This window comes from Malania oleifera, chromosome 13 (assembly GCF_029873635.1).
Source record: "Malania oleifera isolate guangnan ecotype guangnan chromosome 13, ASM2987363v1, whole genome shotgun sequence".
Taxonomy (NCBI): Eukaryota; Viridiplantae; Streptophyta; class Magnoliopsida; order Santalales; family Ximeniaceae; genus Malania; species Malania oleifera.
This window is the reverse complement of record NC_080429.1, coordinates 77,511,304-77,536,519: the sequence shown is the minus strand read 5'-3', so window position 1 is coordinate 77,536,519 and position 25,216 is coordinate 77,511,304. Positions and strand designations below refer to the sequence as shown.

The 25,216-nt window shown below is 36.3% G+C and overlaps 1 protein-coding gene across 3 annotated transcripts in view; it reads left to right on the top strand.

Annotated features, from left to right (window-relative positions):
- Positions 1-5,313: 5,313 nt before the first annotated feature.
- Positions 5,314-25,216, top strand: part of LOC131146288 (uncharacterized) — a 73,513-nt gene continuing 53,610 nt past the window's right edge. For 2 of the 3 annotated variants that reach the window (XM_058095770.1, XM_058095769.1), the window contains exons 1-4: positions 5,314-5,823; positions 14,783-14,873; positions 15,015-15,099; positions 18,734-18,818. In XM_058095770.1, coding sequence (XP_057951753.1) covers positions 5,684-5,823; positions 14,783-14,873; positions 15,015-15,099; positions 18,734-18,818 — 401 coding nt within the window. In that variant the 5' untranslated portion in view covers positions 5,314-5,683. The remainder of the gene's footprint in view (positions 5,824-14,782; positions 14,874-15,014; positions 15,100-18,733; positions 18,819-25,216) is intronic. The other variant, XM_058095771.1, reaches the window with a different exon arrangement.

Below are 25,216 nucleotides of genomic sequence, written 5' to 3'. Positions count from 1 at the left end.
TCCAAAAGTAGCCTCCTCGTTTGTAACGTCGATAGAATATGTGGCGTCGAACGCACACACTATCCCACGAACTCATACTCCTACTTCCCAGGACGTCTGAACACTACTACCATCCTACGACAATCAATCACCGCATAACTAAAGAATAGCCAATCCATCCCCAGTATGATGTCGAAACCAAACATGTCGTATACTACAAGATTCACCGATAGCAACCTTCCTTGAATTACCACTAGGTAGTTTCCTAACATCTTACTACAGATCATTCCACTCCCAGTCGATGTAGCCACAGACAACCTCTTATCCATTACTTGGGTTTCAACCCCACACAACTTCACAAAATTAGTAGACATAAACAAATGGGTTGCTTCTGAATAAAATAACACGACAGCTCTATTTGAAAGCAGTAACATGGTACCTGTCACCACGTTCCTAGCGTGTTTTGCATCTGCTGGAGTAAGTGAATATACCCTCGCCGGAGCCGTGGTTGCCTGGTAGTTTCCCCAAGGCATCTGATTACTCTTACGATTCTGACTCTGTGCAAGCGTATCTCTCCTCGATGCCTGACAGCTCCGTGACATGTGGCCCGATTTACCACAGTTGTAGCAATTACCCCAAAATGGCTGACATTCACCATCGTGCCATTTACGACACTTGGCATACGGTGCAGAGGATGGATCCCCCTAAGAATTCTGCCACTCTGTGTTCAGCCGATAACCTGAACTGTAGTTCTTCTTCTTCTTCGACTGTCCCTGTCGAGGACCAGTCTGAGAGCCAGAAGATACTGGCATCTTCCTCTATTCCTGCACCACCTCGTCTCCCTGGAGGTCAGTCTCAACTATGGTGGCTTTATCCACCAAAACAGAGAACTCGCGGATCTACAACATCCCCACAAGCCGGCGGATGTCTTTCCTCATACCTTTCTCAAACCTCCGAGTCTTCTTGTACTTATTCGGGACCAAGTACGACGATGCGGATTGAGATAACTCGATATATCTGGCTGCATATCTCTACACCGTCAGGGTACCCTGCATTAGGCCTGAGAACTCACCGACCTTCGCATCGCGAGTAGAAGTCGAGAAGTATCGCTCGAAGAATACCTCCTTGAAGCGGCCCCACGTCATACCCGATGGACTAGCTCTCTGCTTCTCAAGCAAACTCATCGCAATCCTCCAATGCCCGACCTCTCCAGACAGCTAGAAAGTAGAGAAAAAGACTCTCTGCCTATCTGTGCAGTGGAGGACTTCTAGAATCCTCTCAGTCTTCGTGACCCAGTCCTCTGCTATAATCGGATTGGGTCCTCCTGCAAATGTCGGAGGGTGCATACGTGTGAACCTCTTAATGGTACACCCCGCATCGGTAGGAGAGCTCTCGCGTCTCCTAACACTCCGTCCGATCTCTCGCATAACCTGCCTCGTCAAACCTCTTGGCACGGAAGGAGACTCATCACTCGCGATCCCCTCAGAGCCACTATCCAAGTTGTTATCCTTGGGCTCCATTCTGAAAATGGAATAGGAATCAGTTAGAATTCCTATATTGTAAACAGTTAACACAATTATTAGAACTAATCATGTCAAATACTACTCTAACAGTCCAGGTCTGTCCCATCACACTGACATGAATCCATCAATGGTTTATCGTGATCTTTATGAAATTGTCATCCCAGGAAGAACATTGAATACCGCCAAGGAGTCGCCGACTAGCAACAACACAAACCTTGACCTACTCTACCCACATCCAACATCCTATACTCTGGTATGTACACATAATTACACCTGACCAAGTCTACAAGACCTAACAACCTGGTTAGCTCTGATAGCAAGTTGTCATGCCCCGAACCCGCAGATGGGTCCCAGGTGTGAAAATAGTAACCTAACCTATCTATGTATCAATTAAACATACATGATACTATACTTAAAGAGGGTCCGACTCCGTGGGGTATATTGAAGCCCTAAAGAAAACATACACATGCACATCCATACTCATTAATACGCAACGAAAAATGTTCATTCTATCTATATAACATACCATACCATAGTTTATACAACACTAGGATATGCGTTCCCATAATTACAAGACATACTCCGAGTGTCTACAAAAACCATCACGACAATCCGGTTACAAAACTCATACCTATCCAGGCATTACTGTAGCTAAATGACACCCCCGCTTCCGGATGCTAGAACGTCAGTTTCGGCTACCCGAAGGACCTAAAAACATTTGTGTATACATTCGAGGTGAGGCACCTCTCACTAAGGAAGAAAACAGGTTATATCACTATGTGGCATACCAGTGTTATTTTACGTAAAACGTAACACCATACAATACGATACAGTTTCGAAATATTTCCATATAGTTCTATACAGTTCCAGTATTTTCACAAATCCATTCCAGTACATACGATACCCAAACATATGGTTAGTATCGTCACACTCAAGCCACTGATACCCTATGATAACCGAAGTCTCACAGCGGTACGTCGCCAATACGGTGTAGCTTACACCCATCGGTGACTAGCCGAAACACACTAGCGATATTTCATACCCCCGAATATAGAGCCAGACACTCTTGCCCACGATAATGAACTGGTACATGGCGCAGCGTACGGTAATTAGCCGCCACATAGCTGTTTTAGCGTATGGTAAATTAGCCGCCACTAGCTAATTTCACAAAACCTGGAATCATTTTGGAACTCACGTTCTTATACTCATCAGCGTACGGTAATTAGCCGCCACTAGCTGTTTTACAAAATACCTTGAACAATTACATACAACCATACATTCCACACTTATTTGGTATATCGTAAATCATATCGTTTTCCAATTCAAGCATACATTTTTATACAAATATGGATACAATCACCTCAATAATACAATTTAAACACAATATACAAATTTTCAATCAAAGTAGAGATGATACCCGAAAATCTCAAATTTTTTCGAAAACTGTAACCCGAAAATCCCGTATGTTTACCCGATTGATTTTCCCAAATAAGTAGTCAAAACATACATATGATCGTAACTTACAGGTTTACCGATCTCGATTTCAAAAATAAACTGATATAAACAGAATCCCCTTACCTTAACCCGAAATCGAACCACGAACTCTAGGACTCTCAAAACTACGAATCGAGACACTAAAACCTAAATAACGCAGAACAATACTTCCTTATAATTTGTACTACTACACGTATTTCAAAACAGAAATGGAAACCGAGCCTTACCTCGATTTTGGACCAAAACTCGAAACTGCTCAAAACGAGATTCCAATTTACTATTCACGAAGAGAATCTTGCCCTGATATATGCGGTAATGTCATATTTACGATTCAAGCGATGAACAACAAAGGAATCTAGAGAGAGAGAGTGATCTTCAAATTCTGGAGAGAGAGGGAGAGGATATTTTGAGATTACTTACTTGGAAGTAATGGGAACTAATATTTATAACCCTTGACTTGGCCATCCTCGTCGACGAAATGGCGTCATCGTCGATGAGTCACTGAACACACCTCGTCGACGAGCCTAAGATCCCCGCTTTCCCGAAATCCCTCGGCTTCTCCTTGTCAACGAGTCTCTGAATTTCGTCGACGAGCAGTGCCTAGGCTTCATCGACGAACTCTGCTCAATTACCAATTTACCCTTCTTTTATATAATTAATTCATATATCACGATTCGGGTTCTTATATTAGTGGTAATTTCCGTTTATTATGATGGGTGAAAACGAAAATACACATATATGACCAACGATTATATAAATAGTGGTTATGGTCCTCGGATCGCATGAATGGTTCCAAAAAAAAAATTTTCTCTTTTGTCATCCATTCACCAGAGGGAATACAAAGAACGCCAAAGGAATTCTCTGGACATTATGTGTTGATCCGAAAGGCCATTTACACAGCTCGACACATCTTGGAACGCTATGGATTTAGGTTCGTTTCCGCATTTAGTTTAATGTTCTTGATGATTTGACATGACTGATTTTGGCTTGATGATGGTTTTCATCAATCAAAAGGAAATATTTTTAAGATCTTATAGAACATACTAATAGATTCTTAATTTTACACAGCTGAGGAGAAAAAAATATATATGAAATCATCATATTCTTAATTCAAAATGAAATTATCTCCATCCAATCCCCACCGAAGCCACCAAGGCCTAGGCCTGGTATGGTGGGTCTGATTTGTGTTTACGTCCCAAAAAGAAGAAAAAACATAAAAACAAAAAAATAAAAAAGTTATGCCTACATTGATGGACTTCCTGAAATATTTATAATTAATATAGGTACACAAACAAAATCTGAAATCGACTTTCATTTCTGCCAGAAACAAAGCCGAATCCCAGAAAGCTCCTGTGCTTGATCTCCATATTTCTCACACTCTGTCGCCGCTCGTGGAGCTTGAAGTGCAGTTGACGGGGACCCATTTCTCCTGTGGTCGGTTTGGCGGCGGCGTGCCTTGCCGGGACGGTGACGGGGAGCTTTTTGGTAGATGGGTCGTTCGTGGTGGCGCAGGTGAGCCTCTACACGACGGCGCAGAAGGTGGAGGGGTCGGCTTGGATAAAGGTGGTGATTGAGGAGTCGTAACAGGGGATTGTTGGGAGCTTATTGGTAGTGTTGTTTGAAGCCATGAGAGAGAAAACATAGAGTAAAGAAATAGAGACGGAAGAAACAGAGAGTGAAATGGAGAGAGAGAAGAACACGTCCATGCAAATGTCTATGCAAATTTTGCTAGATCGTTCAATGAGATTTGTTTAAATATCGCTCCAGCGAGATTTAACTGTCACACGTCAGCACACGAAATTTCCTAATCGTTTAAATCTCATTGGATCAAGAAATGAGATTAGCATGAAATAATTTTCCCGAATAGGATATTATTTAATATATTATTATAAATTAATAATAAACTGAGAAAAAACTCGGGGTTGTGGAGTGCATGTGAGAGGGTATTGAGGAGGCCGAATGCTGACATGTGAGTTTGCGATTAAATATGAATTAGAAACAATAATAGTATATTTCATTTAAATTCATAAAAATTTAAAATTAGAATTAAATAATTTCTAATTCTTATCCCCTCCATGAAAACACACACTCATATTTAGTGCCATTTTGTGTGGACCAGCTCAAAAAATTTAACTATTATTTCACAAATCAAAATGATTGGAATGACAAGTTAAAAAATTAAATAAAATTAGGTTTGATTTCTTTAGTAATATTATAAATAGAGATCGAATTTCCTGTTTCACCCTTGAGCCCACTGGCTACGTCCTGGGGAAACGGGATTGGCTGATTTATAATTTTCGTATAGGTAATGATAGGTAGCTTATCATGGGATATCCCAAACAGTGGCAGTCATTTGGGAAATGAAAGTTGCTATTTCCGGAAAAGAAAAAATACGAAGGAGCGTCCAAATCAAATCGAACGACACGGCAACAGCGTTACGGTGGCTGGGTCCGTGTAGCGTCACCAGGAAGCGAAGTGTGAGAGAGTAAATGCAGCTTGTTTTATATTCTTGAAGACAAGGGAGGTTTCTTTAATGGCGCCCACTGAAACCGAAGCCTTTCAGGCGGTGTTCTTCTCTTTCCTCAAACATCTTCGAAGCTAAATCTCAATTGAGAGACGGACAAAGGGAGTGTGTGTATTCCTAGGGTTTCGATTTTGATTATCTGCGTCTGTTCTTTTTATTCTTAATGCCGTCGACGACGTGGAGGCCTATGAGCTGGCGAAGGGTCGCCAAGTCTGCGCAGGCTCTCGCTGCCCACAGTTTCCTCCTCTTCTTCACGCTTTTGCTCGTTCTTAAGCTCGACCACATCGTCTTTTACTCATGGTGGTTCGTTCATTTCTCTCTTGCTTGTTCTTTTTGTTTTTGTTTTTGTTTTTAAATTACTAGCATTAATTCAAATTGTAACTTTAGTGTTCATGCTTTGAATTTTTTTTTGTTGGTATATTAATCTTATATTTTCAAATTTAATCGATGGGATTTTTAAAAAAAATGTTTGGTGATCGATTTAAGTTACTAATTTCCAAAAATTTTCAGGGCTATCGGTTAATTTATTCTTCCGAAAAGTTTAAATGTTATGTCATCTTTCTCTTAGTGCACATCAGTACGAGCAAACACCCCTATATTTATTTATTTATTTTTGAAGTTACGTAATGATTTTTTTTCCCTATCTGATGTGAAGCAGAGTATTGAAGAAGATAGTTTCTCTAATTTGTTTCATATTGAAAATAATTGAGTCTTAGTGCATAAATTGGGGTGAACTTGGTTAGATTTCTTTCATAAAAACATTGTTTTGGTCCTTCGACCTAAGTCTATATTTTTGGAGCTTTCAGAACAAAAGGTGACCTTATCTTTTAAATGGAGCGATGTTCCTCCTTAACAATAGCTAATAGGGCAATGTGCCCACAAAAAAAATCATTAGAAGTTGCATGACACTACAAGTTTCTCTCCCAATCTGGATATATCGGGGTGAAAGTGAGGGTACCCTTTTTTATAACTTGAAATTGTCATCCAGGAGATTTAGTCTGGATATATGCACCTACCTTTTAATAGAAAAGAAGTTGAAATTGTCATCCAGGAGATCAACAGAAGAAATTGACCAGATTTGGTGGTGTTTCACGCCATGGACTGACTAGTTCAATGAATTTCTGTCTGTCGTTTCTTTTTCTTCTCTCTCCCATTTTTTTTTTTTAAAACCAAAGTAAGCTCAAATCAATATTATAGCTTGCTACAGGCTGGGCCATGGTTTATAGACTATAATCAGCATTTTCCCTTTTATCCTTAGAGAACAGAGACTCAGAGAGGTTAAGGCTCTTGATTTGATACTGGTAAGAGGGCAGGTGACGCCCATTCAACAGAAGAGGCTGTTTGACCTTTATTTTTCATATGGTTCGAATCCTTCAACCCAAAAAATAAAAAAGTTAGGTGATAATACATAATGAAAATTTTGATTGGACCACTCTTAGTTGTAGGAATGGGCAACTCCTCCAAAAATGGAATTAGGTTACCACTTTACCTAAAAGTTTAAGCTGTTAGGTTGTGAGCCAACAATTTATATCAAGCCGTAACAGTTGGAAATTGTTAATGACTTAATAATGCAAGATCTAAAACTAAAAAATATTGTAAGTAAAATACATCAATGATTACTTATATGCATGGTTTAAAAGCCTAACCGGGCTGGCTTGTCCATTCGGTCAGATCATAGCCAGTCACCTTACTAGTCAATGTGATTGTATGAAACTAAAAATGATGTGAACTTGAGTCAGTCCGACAAGACCTCGGTTACTTAGCTTGACCTAGCCAAATGTTGTGAATTGGTAGGGTTGATCCAATCTCCCACCCCCTAAAAAAAAAAAAAAAAAAAAAAACAGCTTCATTTTGTTGATTGGGAGGATGGAAGACTCAACCTCATGCACAACAAGGAGAAGGCTTGCCAATACAACCTTGATAATTTGTGTTTTATGTGTGTGTGCATGTTGTGTGTGTGTGTATGGAAGGTGGATTTGTTATCCACCTTCCATTATGATTATTTATTCTCATTAATAGATTTATTTTGTTGTTGGAAAAATAAAGCAAGATGTGTAGGCAAATCAACCACTTGAGTTCCTATTTTCTATCAAAAAAGGGGGGGGGGGGGGGGGGGGCCCCCCAGAAAAAGAAAACCAAGTTCCTACTGAATAGGATTCACACAAGGAAAAGCACTTGCTAGCATCCGAAAATGTCTTGGTAGAAGTGTGGTTTTCAAATTAAGTTGCAAACTAGTGGATGCTGCCAAAGGGAGTGGCAAGTGGCGATGCCATATGCAAAAAGGAAGAGGTTCGTAAAATTGCAAAGGCAAATTATATTTACGCATACACATTAGTATATGTGTATATATTATATATTAATTTCTATTCACACATATGTATATGTATGTGCATATATATATATATTGGAGGATATCTTATTCTCCCTGTTTTCTTTCTCTTCTTTTTGCTGTGTACTTCCCCTATTTTTTCTAATAAAGTTCTTTGTTTAACAAAAAAAAGGATAGAAAAAGGTGTTAGAAGGAAGAGGAATGGACATACAGAAAGATGAGAAATCCTCCTAAGGAAAGAAAAAGGCTAAAAAATGCAGAAGACAATCAAGATAACTAGACCTGCCAATCCTGCTGAACATCTGAAAAGCAAGTTTCCTTAAACACCACACTGCGAAAGCAAATATTAAATGAACAAAAACTATGAATAAGCAATCAACTCCGCTTCTATATAGACGTGTATGCACATGCATGCAGGAGTATATATGAATTAATCAAAATTTGAACTCTTTAAACCCTAAGTAAATTTTAATTGAATTAAGCCTCCTCTCACAATTATTTAATCTTTTTTCAACTCCTAATCATCAAACCCTCTTTGTTGTGTGTTTGTGTGTGTGCCTTGATCTCTTTGATTGGACCAGCAGTTTGATTTACAGGGTTGACTGATTCGATTAACAGGATGCCTTTATGGTGTTGGTCACGGGTCTGGATTTTAAAGCGTTGCTTGTATGTGGTGTATAAGGAGCAATAATTATATTAAAAATCAGTTGAATATTTAAGGATTACTTCTTCTATTTGAACATAAGGTTGAATAATGAGTTAAAGTTAGCCAAGTTCTATTTTGCATTTTTTTTTTAAGAAATAAGAAACTTATATTAAGATAAAAAAAGATTATATGAGGAGGATTTGAAATCTTCTTAAAACATAAAAAGACAAACAAAAAGAAAGAAAATGACAAGTACGCATAAGAGAAGATCAAGACCTCCTAATCATGTTGAAGATCATAGAAGCCAACATGGCTCAAAAAAAAAAAAAAAAAAAGCCCTCAGTAAAGCAAAAAAGACAATCCTGTAAATCAGATAAAAGAGCAAAGTGCAGTCACAAGGAAATGAGTATTTCTTTCTATCCAAAGTACCTAAAAGACGGAGGGAACTGAACACTACCATAATCTTGCCAAATCCTTATGCCTCCCAAGAAACCTCTAAAATCAATCACCAAGAAAGCCTCTGGAGAACTTTTGCCACCTAACATTCTTGGAATAAATCAAAAAGCTTGTTTTAGAAACTCCAGGCCATAGAGCAATGAAGAAACTCCTTCCTAAAGTCCTATATACAGTGGGTAATGGAGCGTATTTGCTTTTGGGAGGATCATTGGGTAAGGGAGGAGCCTTTGGCTGTTACATTCCCTCATTTTTTGGTTATCTAAACTTCAAGATACCCATATTTTTGATTTTCTTCTTTTGCAAGAAGTCGGGCTTTCTTGGTCCATTTTTGGGAGAAGTCTTAATATGAGAGAAATTAATGAGTAGGCTTTCTTGACCAGGTTGCTTGACTCTTTTCATGTTCAATTGGGGAGTGATAAAAAGGGTTTGAATCTTAATTTCTTTTGGGTTATTCTCTTGTAAATCTTCTCCTCCTACTTGACTTTTGATTGTACTACAGATCCTTTTGCTTTGTATCCTTTGGTTTGATAAGCTAGAGCTCCTAAAAAAATAGAAGATTTTTTTTTTGAATTGTGATACTTGAAAGAATCAACATCAATGATTTGCTTTATCAAATCATAAAGCTTTTTTTTTTTTGATCTTTGTTTATAATAAAAAACACCAATGATTTGCTTTAGAAGAGAAGACCTAATTAGGCCTTGTCACCAGGACATTTGTGTCCTTTGTGCGGGGATTGGAGAGACTCAACGGTGCTATTTGGAATAAGCTATTTGGTATATTTAGTGAGAACTGCGTTTGTCACTCCACATTGAATACGTTTTTTACCACCACATTTAGGGGTTTTGGTAAAGGAAAAGATTGAAAAGCTTTATGGCGATGCACTGTTATGGCTATTACTTGGTGTGTTTGGTTGGACAGGAATGCTAGAATATTCGGCCTCCGTTTGGGAGCACTTAGAAAAAGTGCTTGTAGCACTTACCACTTAAAATAAACACTTTTACAAAAAAGTTGTGTTTTTTGGCTTGTATTGTAACAAGTACTTGTTGCAAAAGTGCTTTACTAGAACCACTTTCTTGAGAACTTTAAGTGAATTTTGAGAAGCAATGAAAGATAGTTTTTTGGGAGAAATGGTCCATGATCGCATAAATTGGCGGAAAATGATTCATATAGCCGACCCCACTTAGTGGGACTAAGGCTTGGTTTTGTTTTTTTGTTTTTTTTGTTTTAATAAATGGCATTGTTCATTGGGAGGGGGTTAGGTTTGTAAATATAATAAGTTTTAGTGGTAATTTTGTAATTTAAAAAAATATATTACAAAATAGTTATATATTATTTTATTATGTGTTATAAGATATTAATTATTGATGAAATGAAACATAAGTCGGTCATGGAATGAAGAATCTATTAATTAAAAAAAAAAAAATAATATTAAATTTCAGTTATGAAATGAACAAAAACCATCTGTTAAATTTAAAAAAAAAAATTAATATTCAATAAATTTAAAATGTTAATTTAATTGATAATATTATTTTAACATAAATTAATATGATGATCATATGTTATAAATATACGGTAAGTACTAGATTATTGTTAATTAAAAATAATAATAATTTATTATTTTTACTTAATAAAAACATTTAAATGTTAATTAAAAATAATTAACATAATTATTGATTAAATTGTTAATTAGAAAATATTAATATTTTTAATTTACAATATATTTAAAAATAATCATATATTATTTAATTATATACTATAGCATATTTTCTGTTGATGAAATATAACGATATTAATTCATATTGCATGCTATAATAAAAAAGTGTGTATCCAAATACCACTTATTTTAAACATAACTCACCACTTATGACTTTTAACACTTTTCCAGTCTAACTCTTATTATCAAAACTTATTAAATATGCAGCCCTTTTTTTTTTTTTTGAAAAAAAGCACTTCTCCATAACTGGTCCCAAACAATTCTAAGAATCTTCTTTGAAGTAGAGTGGTTTATCGTGAATTACTTTTTTCGTCATGTTTCTTTGGAAGACCTGTAGCAGGATTGGTTGGCTTTGCTGCATTGATTTTGGTTTTTTGGTTTAGGCTGTGATCTCTGTAACTGGTTTCTTTTCATGTAAAGGAAGGATTTTTTATCCTCCTTGTTTTTCCCTTTTTCTTTTTTGTTGTAAATTCTGCTCTTTTCTAATAAATTTCTTTGTTTATTAAAAAAAGAAAAAAATGTGTCTGCAATCCTAAGGGAGATTGGTGGTAAAAAGGTTTCTCAACTCTTTAATGTTGAAGCTACAAAGAAGTGGCGAAATGCAGATATCCAAGACTTTGTAGAACATCTGATTGTTTAGTTCATCAGCCTTACTAAATATGTTGCTCTATTGGAGGAATGTAATTTGATGTCTTCTTTATGCATTGTTTACAGGACTAAGTCGGTGTTACTACTAGTTTAAAGTTACGGCTTAGGTGTCCCTTTGGGGGGTAACCCTAGAGCTGCAGATTTTTGGAACCCGGTAGTGGAAAAGGTGACGAAGAGATTAGATGGTTGGAATGGAGTCTTCTTTTCTCTTGGGTGTAGAATTGCTTTGATTCAGGCTTGTCTTGCTAGCATCCTGTTATATTTCCTGTCTGTCTTGTGTGGATTGCTAACAAGTTTGAGAGGATCATGAGTGAGTTTTTGTGGTCCGGCAGCGGGAGTTGTAGGGACCATTTAGTGGGTTGGAATGAGGTTTGTAGATCTAAAAAGGAAGGGGGGGGGGTGTTTGTTTGGGTCTTGCCATGTTAGTGTCTAAAAACACTTCTCTTCCAGCTTAATGGCTATGGTGCTTCCCTCTAGAAGAATCTTCCCTCTACCATAAAGTAATAAGAAGTAAGTTTGGGATGGATGAGAACAGGTGGGATACCAATGCTAATTTATGATGTTCTTTGGGGAGTCTATTGAAATCCATTTGTTAGATTTATCCTTCTTTCACCCCTGAAACTAAACTTGAAGTGGGGAGGGGTTCTCATATTCATTTTTGGAAAGACCATTGGCTGGGAAATGCACCATTTTCTACCTTTTTCCCTCATCTATTTCGTCTAAGTTCCGAACAATATAAAACCATTTCATTTTTTGTTGGTGAATTGAGCAGTCCTTTTGTTTATTGGAATCTTCATTTTAGGAGGCATCTAAACAATAGGAAAATGGTGGAATTGTTATCTTTGTTACCTTTATTGAGAGGGAGTAATCTTTATTCAGGGAGGGACGTTTGTTCTTGGTCTTTGGACTAGTCCAGTGTATTTTCTTGTAATTTTTTTTTTGAATATGATTCGTTCCAATTCGTCTTTCTTTCTATACTCTACTATTTGGAAGGCAAAGGTTTCCCCTAAAACAAAAGGCTTTCACTTGGTTGGTTGTGCTTAATAAGATAAATACCAATAACTTGTTGCAAATTAGGAGACCTAGGCTCTTTCTCCCAATGTATGTGTGCTCTGTTACAAGAACTCTGAGACAACTTATCACCTTCTTTGGCAATGTGAATTTTCCTGGAGTATTTGGAATATGCTTTTTGGCGTTATGGGAGAAAGCTGTGTTTGTCCTCCCTCAGTGCAAGAATTTTTAGAAATATCCTTCGCAGGTTTTGGTAGAAGAAAGGACAGGGCAACTTTATGGAAGTGTAGCTTTTTCTCAATATTATGGGTTTATGGATGGAACATAATACTTGGATATTTTCTGGGGAAAAAGTTAAATCCGATGTTGGTTTGTTAAAAAATTAGTATTTGGCCTCTTTGTGGCATGTTGGGTATGGACTTTTTAAAGAGGCAAGCTTTCAAGAGCTGCAAAGAGATGGGAGGAGCACGTTGACTGGATGACATTTTTTCTTGGGCATTTTTCATGTTTTTTGTTTAGTCTTGGAGTGTCTCAAGTTGTCTTCGGAGATTTATCATTCTCCCTCTTGTAAATTCTCTTTCTATTAATGATACCTTCTTTTGTTATTTGAAAAGAAAGGCTTATTGTCCCTGAGCACTTCAATATTTGAGACTGAATTTTTTCCAACTGGAGAGCAGTGGATGATGCAAGTCCCAGCCAAAAAGCCATAATTAGGAATTTTTGGAAATTTTGTATTGGCTATTCTTATGGGGTATTGTTATAATTTATTTATATTTAGAAAGTTTTAAATTTTTGCGGGTATGCTAAGGTCAAATTTTAGGGAGATATTTCTAGAACATCCAGACTTAATTTTTAAAACTGGCATCTAGGTGCTTGAGCCCTGAGTAACACTCCTATACATAACTGGATGTAATCGATTTTTAGCAGAGGTAGATTATGAATGAAGTGGGTTTTGCCTGGACATGGTGGAGGGTTTGTTGGTTGTCTCTTTTTCTGGTTTTGGTAGAATCAAGGATGCAATAGCATTATTGGAGATGTGCCTTTCTGGCAGGGCTGTGGGGTTTATGACAGGAGCTTAATGCATGTTTATTTTGTGGGAAGTAGCTGAATATTTCTTTTTTATGGGATAAGATTAATTACTTTGCTTTGCTCTAGTTTGTTGGTTTCTGGGTGCTTTAAAGGGCTAAGATTCTCTGACATCTAACGTGATTGACTTATCTTTGTTGGTTTGATTGATGTTTTTTCCTTTGTTTTTTGTACTTCTTATTTTTTCTGTTTTTTTTAGGAGGATTCTTATTTTTATTTTTCACATTCTTCCTTCAAGGAAGTCATTTTCTTCTGCTATAAAAAAATAAAATAAAAAAAGAATGAAGTAAGTTATGTGCCTTTTGAGGATTGGTATCCCTAGCGATGGTAGCCGTTCCATTTCTCTTTCTCTTTCTTCATCCCTACACTCTGCTTTTTGTTATTATTAAACCTTAACCCAATGCTTGCACCTTTCTTGATTTTGACATGCATGCATAGGCACATGCAACAAGGCCACACATTACCCTTTTTATCGAAAAGAAAGAAATGAAAGTACATTAGAGGATAAGAAATCCTCCTCCAAAGAAAGAACTACACAATAAACAGCAAATAAAAATACAAACAACCAAGCTAATTATGTTTTCAATGAATGAGCTGACCCCTTGGAATGGAAATTGTCTTATTCACAAGATTCCTCCCAACAATAAAATATAGAAGCATTAGTAGTGGGTCTTCCGTTGAAAATTCCCAGACTTCCCCTGCATAAACCTTAGAGGGAATAGGAAGAAATGCATCTATGAACCCAATGCGATTGTGCCACTGCCTAAATTAATAAGCGTAAGAAAATGAGATCCACTAATAAAAGAAAAAAAAATTACATTTTACATTGGAAGAAGGATCACTGTCTGACTATGGTGTAGGTGGATGGGCCTTATTGTTGTCCTGGTCTTTTATGGACTCTTGTCTGTGAGTTGCGTGGTTAACTGCTAGGTAGTAGAGCGTTGTTTGGTAGTGGGAAGCTACTGCATTGTTGTTTCATTCTTTTATATGTTTGCAGGTGTAGAAAAATAATAAAGATATGAAGGTTGGTTAACGTCATTAAAGGTGAACTTTATAATCAGTTTATTGCTATGTTGTATTTGTTTATGTGTGCAAATTTTGCTAAACTATCAGTAGGTTACAAGCTGTTAATAACCTGTTCATGAATGAATAGAAATGTAATCTGTCAGTGAGATACATTTTTATATATATATATATATATTTTGTAAGTTGCTTTAATTTGTAATTGATTTTTTATTTTACTGTGGTTTGGATGCTCAGATACAGTCACATTTTTACCATGAAATATCAAAATCTTGCAAAAACAAATTCTACAGGTGCTATTTATTTGATGATGATTTTTACTGGTATGATTGTTGACTTTGATATGCAGGATTATTTTTTTCCCGCTTTGGTTATTTCATGCAGTTGTTGCACGAGGAAGGTTCTCTTTACCTGCTCCATCAGTTCCACATAATCGTCATGTATGTGTGGTGCCTTCCAGTATTTGTTGAGATCATGTCCATGATAGAAGTTATTTTCATTATTCTGGTGGACATAAGAATTTCACATCCATGTTTAAGTTTAATAATTAAGCGTTACTGAAGTTTTGCTTTCTTGGACAGTGGGCACCGTGTCATGCTGTTGTTGCGACACCATTGCTAATTGCATTCGAACTGCTCCTCTGTATTTATCTCGAGAGCATTTATGGTACAGGCGCTGCACACTCTTATGAGTCTTATGTTTGCACAAGTTTACAAGGGATTTACATCTGTGTATGCTTCTTTCTGTTGCTCTCCTCATTTATGTGATCAAGTACCTGGAAGCATGAAGTGGTAGCTGAGATTGGAACTTGGAGACACGTTTAATTGAAAGTTATTGAAGTCTGGAACTTCTAAGAAACTTGTATGAACATGTCTATAAAAATCAGTAAAAACCAAACAATCAATTCAAATTCAAACATGAAATAATTTGTCATAGTAAAACACAGAATTTCAAACATAATGATGTATAATATGTCGAGAATAAAAGGATTTATTCTGTCAAAAGCCATAACTAATATACCAGGGAATTGAAAAAATCAAAGAATGAAGCGAAACCAATTATTAACAGAAACGGACCATTTATAGAACCAAAGTGAACTGAACTGTCATAGATCCATAACAGAACTGAACCATTTATAGAACTAAAGTGAACCGAACTATCATAGACCCACGAACACACACAGAAACATATATATATATATATATATATGTGTGTGTGTGTGTGTGTGTGTGTGTGTGTGTGTGTGTATAATATAATATAATCTGAACTAAACCAAATCTGAATAAAGTTATTGAAATTCCTATGTAAAATCCTCTTCAATGATTATATCTTCATTTTTCTATCAAAAAAAGAAAAAATTCCTATGTAAAATCTGAATTTGAAGGAGTTGGAATTTGATTCAAATGTCAATGCAAAACCACCTAACTGTCGGCATTTGGGTAATACATATGAATTAAAAATTAAAAATGAAATCAACTCAAAAAATAAATTGCAACAAAGTTTTCAAGCTCCCAACGCACAACACCCAACTCGACAAACCCAACTTGTAAATTTTTCTCTCATTGTTCAATATCCATTCCTTTCTCAACACCAAATTTCCAATCTTCCATCTTCCAATCTTTCTCTTATACGCGTCACCACACACTAGCATGCAGCCGCATGTTACTGCTGTATGCCTAGTTGCGTACTTGCCATCGGTGCTTGAACTCCAGTTCCATGGCCTGCTTTTGCTTTTTTATTTCTTTTTTTCTTGCCATTCCACTTTTGTTTATTTATTTCTTTTGTTATTTAAAAAAGTTAGTTGGATTTTTTTCTCCTTTTTTTTTTTCCCTGATAGCAAAAGAAGTTTATTAATAGATTAAGAATATACAGCGAGGAGAATAAGTCATCTCCCTAACAAAATCTGGGACAAACCAGATATAAAATACAGAAAATAGAACAAGAAAGAGAACAAAAACAAACAAAAAATTCCCAGCACACAATATCAAACCCACAAATATCATTTGCAAAGAGCAGTGGTTTGCTGTTGTTTCCAGCTGGCTTAGTGGGCAATTGTATTAATCATAATGTAATCCTTGATGTTTGCGACACTCTACGAAGTGGTTGATGTTTTGTATCATGGGGATGGCATCCCCTTGATGCCTTGCTAATACAAATTTCTATTTACTGATAAAAAAAAAAACCACAATATATTCAATCATGCTGAATATCTGAAAAGCTCACTCATTTAAAATTTCCATAGTCAACACGCCAATGTGTTGCCATGTGATGAATCTTCTCCCAAACCTGCCAAAAAGGTCAACTTTTTTCCCCAAAAAAATTCGCACATTATGTTCGAACTTCCAACCATATCCCCTATATCGTGCAAAGAAAAATACATTTACAAAGTGCTGCCCTTTCCTTTCTCCTTCCAAGACTGACAAAAGAAACTGCAAAAAAATCCTCCACTGTCTTTGGACAAACCCAATGCTCATCCAATAAGCCAAATGACTTATTCCGCAACCTTGAAGTGTAATCACACTGCATTAAAAATGGGATGCAGATTTCTGAATTGTTGGAATAAAGCACACAAAGATCTGGAGAGAGTAGCTTCATCAGTCTCCTAATCTGCAACAAGTTATTGCCTTATTGGTATAGATAGTTGGATCTTCTACCACCTGCCTGGCTTTCCTTCTCTCGCTTTCTCTCTCCCTCTTTCTGGGTACCAACAGCAATAGTTATGTTTTTTATTTTCTTTCATATTTGTTGCTGGCAAGCTGAATATAGATGTTGAGTTTCTTAGGCTTGAATTTAACACTAAGTTATTTTTGTGATCTAAGAGTTGTTTTTGCAAGGTGATTTGAGTTCTAATATAATACATTCCAGAGAATGTGACTATATGCATGTGAAGAATTTTCGATATCTAATAATTAGCTACTCCAAAAATAAGTAAATTTGCCTATGTTCTGCTTGCATGTAATTCAAGATACAAGACAATAGGTGGCTAGATATTTGATGAGGTCCTTGAGGAGACTGCATATGGTGGCTTTTGTGCCTGTTATATGCCCAGGTGGCCAAGTATGGGTAGAAGTAGCTATAGTAGGACTACATTAATGGATATAAAATTGATTGTTCATGATTGGATAAAAAACTTGAATATTCATTGTGTTTGGTAACTGTTGAAGGTTTCTTGAAGTTTTGCGATTTTTTCATCCACAACAATTAGAATAAATGAGGAATTTCATTTCTGTTTTCAATCTAAATTTTATTAATTCGTAAAGTTCAGTTCACCCAGGAAATAACTGAAGCAGCGTACTTCACTTCAGTTTGGTTCAGTCCCAAGGATGGTTTGTGTAAGTTTTGGTTCCAGTTTTGTGGAACCAGTGTAGTTTGGTTTGGTTCCAATTTATTTTTAGAGCTGAACTGTACAAGTTACACTCCTAATCACTATCAAGATAAAATGCAGTCTGATTCTTGTATTGTAGGACGATAAATGGAAGAACTCTCATAATCATTTTAGCATATTCATTGTTTTTTTTTTTTTTTAAAATACTTTGTGCACGTGCAAGATGGCAGCATCTTTGTGCTTTCTGTTCTGAAGTACCTCTGGTTTTTGAAGCTTATAATCACAAATCGTGGGTGTCAATGGATGTGGGACTAGGTGCAGGGTTGATAATGATGGAGGGAGGTTATATCATGATTGGAGCAATATTTTGCTTCCTACACCCAAAATCTAGTATCAATCTTTATTCTTGAACAAGAATTCTAGTTAGACATTCAAAGTTGGTTGGAATTAATAATTAATGCATGTTAGTGACTTGTGGAAAAGGACTTCCTTTTTTGATAGAAAAAGTTCTATTGAAGATAGGAAGGAGAAAAAGAATACAAAAAACGGAGAAGAAGAAGTACTCAAACAAAAGAAGTGAGAAAAAAGAAAACCAGCATAATCTTAAGTCTTAACAAAGCCACCTAGTCTCAATCGACATCCGAAAAGCAGCCCTTAAAACAGCCTGCACTATAAGTCTATAAGTCCAAAGAGAAGCCCAATACTCTACTATAGCAAAGAAGATCCTTTGACATTCTCTTTTCAGAAGAATTTCTAGCATTGCTTTCCAGCCAAAATCCCATTAAACAGCACAAATAGTGCGCCTCCACAGGCTCTCTGTATCCTTACCCTTCCCAAAAATTTTTATTACCATTATTTTTCATTTGTAAGCTTTTTACCATGTTGGTGCAGAACACTAAATAAGGCGGCTGTCAGTCTTGTATGGTGGCAAGTATTGGTCTATTCTGACACAATAAATGTATACTCTTTCTACAGTTCATGGTTTTGCTGCAGTGAGCTTGAAGATTGTTTTCCTTCCCTTGCTGGTATTTGAGATGACCATTCTAGTGGACAATTTCAGGTACTTTGCATTGTTAACTTATATTACTTGCTTTGTTGTAATACTTTGCTGCTTTTTTCACTAGAGATCTTTTATCTCCTTTCTTAACTTCTGGGTTTTATAATGTAATTTCTAATCAGTACATCCAAACAAAATACTGGTGTATAGAATTCTCTTAATGCTTTTGGATGGCTGATTTTCTAAAAAAGTAATATAGTGCTGATTTATGTATGCTTGGGGTTGAATGACTCAGCAGAATACGTTATTGGTTAAAAACCATTTAATCCTGATTGTTACTTGACATTGAGGGTTTGAAAATGAATGCACTTTAGCTTTCTGTAATTTATTTTTTCCCTCCAGAGACATTTCATTCTTAAGAAATAACACTTTTTTTCTATATGTGGAGAGATCTCAGATGCCTGCTGCAATGGGAGGAATTGCTACAAGAAAAAAATGTTAGCTGAGAAAAAGGTATTTATGGGGTGCCTGAAAGGGAGAAGTGGCATCAATGAAGAGGATGAGCTGGTTAGATGACTAAATGTTAAATGTGGGAATAAGATTGTTGGTTGGGAGCTTGCACCAAGCATATATTTAAGATATTTAATAGGTGGTTGATTTAGGGAATTTCTGCCTGGAAATCCTTGACTTTGGAATGGGGTGCCTGTCCCGTGGGAATCCAGAAGACCAAAGAAATAGGTGGGTTACGCATTCCTGCATTTGATGGGATGATGGGAATGTTGGATTACCAGGTAATAGATGACTTCCGTGATTCCCATGATGAGCCAAATGCGGTCATCTGGGATTCCCAAGCTGGCATCCCTAGCAATCCTCAAAGATTCCTTGAACCAAATGGCTAATTAGTGCTTTGGTGTGGTGGATGGCCAAGAAGGCATATGGGGGTGGATTGAGAGAGGTGATTGGAATTGAGCTGGTCAGAGAAGTTTTGACTAAGAGAAGGGAATGATTTGTAGAGAAGTGAGGCTGTCAACTACGAGGGGTGTTTGAAACTTAATTTTTCTTTTAAAAAAGGGGTTAACAGGAGTTGGTGGTGAATGAAGAGCATGGTAAGATGGAGGTATAGCTATTGCTTGTATATACCTTATTATTTCATTCAACATGTAATAAAAAAGGGTGTCACTTCAATAATAAAATTTGGGAATAGTTATTCATTCTCTATTCCTTGTTACAGACTCATAAAAAATTTCCCATTATTATTTGCTTCATGGTAACAACATAATTTCTTGTACAACTAATTATAACTAACCTATTGTGAATAATCTATTCAAAGGAATAGGCATTCCACGAACCAAACATAACCTTATTTATTATTTGAACAGCTTATTATTAAACTTAATATCGGATAATGTATCATGATATTGTCTTAATCTCCCATTCATTTAAAATACTTGGCTCATTTTGAAAATGTATGTTTCATGAGCTCAAACATTGGTGCTTTTTCTTTTAAAAAATAAATAGTGACTTTATAATCAGCATCATGGGACAAATTGAGTCTAAAATCCCCTAAACAAGGTCGAATAAAGCTTTATAAGCTTAATTTTGATGAAAGTTTGAGGTGGTTCACTTGTCACAATTTGTTGAAAGAATGAAAATGGAGAAAAGGAGCTCCATTGCAAGAAAAAAGGCCCTAAAGTTCCTTGTTTTGCTACAGTTTTCAATTTAAAATTACAAAATTTTGACGGAAATTTCTGAAAGTGTTGAGATCTCCGAAATTTTGGCATAAATGTCCAAAATTTCTGTACTTACTGCCAAAATGTTCTAAATTTTTTGAATTTTGGCCTAACAATTACAAGAAAGAAACCAAAAGTAATTTCAGTTTTGACCCCTCTTGATATTCAAAATTTTGATTTTGGTAATTTTGATGAAATTTAATGACATGATCATGCCTTCTCCTTACCCCCGATGTGCCATGGGAAGTTTGTGCAGCAGGTAAACATTTTAGAGGGTGAGGCTTGACCCAATGTTAAGAGTGTCATGTTCAAACATGAAGGTCATAGGCTCAACTCATGGAAATAACCTTTCCAAATGTGGAGGTAAGGCTGCAAACATCATGATGTAAGGGTGCATACATCATGACCCCGATCTGGTATGGGAGCCTTGTGCATTGGGCGTTGCTTTTTTTTTTTTTTTGGCCTTTGCGTAGAAGAAGACACATCAATTGCATTTGATGCAGGGAAACACCATTCAAAATAGTTGTAGCCAAAGTCATTAAGTGGTTGGCTAATTTTTATTAAAGTTTATGGCTTTGGCTTGCTGAAGGTGAAGCATGGTTAGGGGTTAATTTTGCAGATAAGTAGCCGATTGTTTATGGCATTCGACTAATATGGTTTTCAGGGCTACTAGGTGGAAGCTTAAGGAGTTATTTATTTATTTTTAAAAGGCAGAGGCTTAAGAGTAGGAAAGGAAGTTTGGAGATGAAAAAGAATTGGTTGCAGTCTCATTGATGGTTTTGATTTTAAATAAGGGGATTTAAAGGCTGCTTTGATGGTTTAACTAGTGGACTCTGAGAAACATTATATGGTCGCTGAGTAACTTACTAGAAAAGAAGAAAGTTGCTCTGGGTCTTTTATTTTATTTATTTATTTATTTCAGAAAATTCCTTAATATCTTGTATTTCATATTCTTTCTCTGTTAATATACTTCTTTTGAGATTAAAAAAAAATTTCTATTCTTGCTGTTACACCTGTGAAAAATTATTACAAAGAATTTGTACAAATATTTGAAGCACATCACAAACATTATAATTATTGTTTGTGAGAAGTAACCCTATATAGAAATCCACCTTAACCATTTTTGGCTCTTGAACTATTTTTTATAGCATCAAATTGAAAATGTACCCATATTTTCTCTTTCTTTGTATTTATGTTTGGCCGCGCTTGACATAACTCATGGCTGTGTCCCTGGCATCAGGGATGCGCACAAACCAAATAAAAAATAGCATAAATCAAGAAGAAGTCTACAAAACAATCTGTCTATATTGGTCTTACGAGTAACTCAAAGAAACAAGTGTCTTAAAGTCAAATCATCAATTGTAGACTCCATTTCATCAATGACTCTCCTGTTCCTTTCACTCCAAAAGGCACCCCAAGATACAGAGAGACGCTATCTCCCAGAACCCCTGATGCCGGAGAGCGTCATGGAATTGCTACCGAGGGAGAAATTAGAAGAAGTATAGATAAGTGGAGGGGAAGAACAAGAAGAAAGAAGGAAGAAGGAAGAAAGAAGAAGATAGGAGGAAGAAGGGGGTACAATTGGGGAAAGAACACAGAACAAATGTTCAATTCTCAATTCAAATTCATCAAAAACTAACTCTTACATGGCTTTCACACCCTATTTATGAGAAAGCATAAATTACAAGAATTACATATAAACCCCTAAGAATGTGTGAAATTAGAACTGACCCTTAAATACAAAAATATTACAAACAAACCCCCAAATGCACATAATCCTATACTAATTAAACTAACAAACTATTAACTAAACCCAACAATCCCTTACCCAATTCATCTGAATTAGTCTCCAACAAGGCTCTATCCATGGTCCAGCTTCTTGTCCTACATCTAATCTCCTCCAATTGGAAAAAAATTCAATCTTGAATTTTGAAGTGAGAGAGAGTTGTGTTTTTTGCATCAGTTTGGTGCTTTCAAGGGAGTGCCTTTAGTTAATGTGCAAAGGGATAGGGGGACTTTGCTCCACTAATTTTTAGTTTTATATACCTTCTATCATCTCCCCCCCCCCCCCTTTTTTTTTTTTCTGTAGGAGAGTATCTTCCTCCTACTGTGCACCCCTTTGTTTATCTCAATAAATTTCTTTGTTTATTTGTTATTAAAATAAAGACTCAAGCGTTGGGATATAGATCTAAAAGCTTCTTGAAGATGTGCATTAAACTGCAGTTGTGGATTAGCCAGGTTCTTCTTTGGCTAATATCAACCTTGATCCTGAAGCCTTCTTGCCACTAAATTTTGCAAAATTAAGGTGATCAATTTAGTCTTGGTGGGAAAAATATGAAAATGAATTAGTAGAGTCTAGTGGCAGAGATAAAAAATGAATCTCTAATTGACCAAAGTTAAAGCTCGGAAGCAATTAAAATCGCTTTCAGCTTTGACATCATATGACACATGGGGGAATCAAAGAAAATGAAAATGTGTATCACTGATTACTGAGGCAAAACCTGAATATATATACATAGTGATTATGTAAGACTTTGATGCAAATACATATACAATATCTGCTATAAAGAAAGTACATATATGATATCTAACACATTGTTAGTTGGGCATGGTGCATTTTTGGTTGTGGTATGGTATGGGAATGGGGTAAAGTACTTAAGAGGTATGCTGTTCTTGAGGGGTAGGCTTAGTTGGTATGCCATTTTGGATCGTGGTACAAATGATCCCCTTATTTGGATCAAATAGTTGATACGCTATGTCGGATCACAGTATGTTTTGAATTTACTCAGAATAATTACCCGGCTGTACTCAAATAAAATTCACTCAGGCAGATTTCTCTCCTTGGTCACTCAAACATCTCTCTTTCCCTCCCTCCTTCCATCTGTTAATATAATCCACCCTATCAGCAGGAAGCCCTTGTCTCTCTTGTCGCAGGCTTTGCAGCAGCAGGAAGCTATCTTCTTTCTGTCGTCGCTGGTTTTGCAGCAGCAGGAAGCCCCATTCTCTCTCTCATTGCAAGGGTTGAAAACCAGACTGAAATGGAATCATTTCACATTTCAGTTCTTTTTTTTGGTTACGGTTTTCAGTTTCAGGTTTTCATCCTTTTAAAAATCAGTTTCGATTTCAGTTTCAGTTTTTAAATTAAACCATACTGAAAAACTGAAACCAAAATATTAATACTATTTAAATTTTAAATAATGATATATATTTCTTAATTAATTTGTATTTATTATAAATACATTTATTGTAATTTTTTTAAATATTTAAAAAATATATTTATAAGAAATTTTATTCTATGCCTCGATTTACCCAGATCAAATTTTAATTAAACAATTTAAATGGGAATGGAAGATTTTATAGATGTTGAAGAGGGCAATCTCCTTCTCTCAAAATGATGTGCGACAACAGGACATGGAGATGAGTCTTTTCTGGTTTTCTTGTAGCAGTGCGCAGAGCACACCATTGTCCCACATTAGCTAACTGAAAAAAATTAGAGAGCACTCTCCCTTTATAAAATGACGACCTTGCACTCCCTTCTCAGCATCCCCTAGTAGTTGGGCTTGGGCGAGCTCAACTGTGCTTGCATGGGTCTCAACTTGATCCTACAATGATCAAGGGCCAAAGAAATTTTAGTTACAAATATTAAAAATTGATTATTTAGTAAAAAAGAAAAAAAAAAGGGCCGAACTGTTGGAACTGATAATTTGGTGTTCATGCTTCAAATGGAACTGTGGTTAGTGGTTCGGTGTCGGTTTGGAAAAACTATAAACCTAGCATTTTGGTTTGATCATCGGTTTGGTACAAAATTGAACTGTGGAGAACTGATTACACCCATACTTGTTGCAGGCTGTGCAGCCACAGGAAGCTCTCTTCTCTCTCTCCCTAGCCAGCTTTGCAGTAGTGAATTCTTTTGCATGATTTTTGAAATTTGTGAATATTTGCACATGATATTTTATTTGAAAATGGTTGACAAATCTGGGTCACTACTTTTGGGGATTTGGATCCCAACCGCCATCAATTTGGTATGCTATTGACCCGTGAATCAGTATCTGCGAGTGACTTAGGTAACTAAAATCTAACAAGTTGTAAGATGTCAACAAACTCTCTTTAGGCGATTGGCTCTAGTTTTTTAACCGATTGGATTGCGTGGCTTATTTCATAAGCATTATGAATAAGGGTTACTTTTCTTTCTTATCTTGGACCTGTTAACCTTAATTACTGTGTTATTGCATTGTTTTTTTTGGTAGAAAAAGAGGATTTATTGAAATTAGTAAGTAGATACAAATACGATAATGGAGAAAGAATTCCTCACTCATGAAAACAGGGAAAAGAATAATCAAGATCAACTTACTAAATCCAATCAATCTCGGTTGACCTGAAAACAGCAGCTTTAAAGCTTAACGTTAAAACAACCTGCTCTATAAGCCCAAAAGAAGCCGAAACCACACCATCCCAGAGAAGCTCCATTGACGATCTCTTTCTGGAAAAACGCACAATTACAGCCAAATTCCCCACAACACAGCACCAAGAGCACACCTCCATGACCTCTTAACATCCTTACCCTTCCCAAAATCAGTACGAGAAATAGAGAGCTCCTCCACCAACTTTGTACAAACCCACACTTCATCAAGAAGTTCAAGAAGTGTATTCTACGAGGCCCAATGCACATGAACAGTGTATTAACAAATGAGACGCACCCACGCATGAGACACATAGTGGGAGATGAAGCTT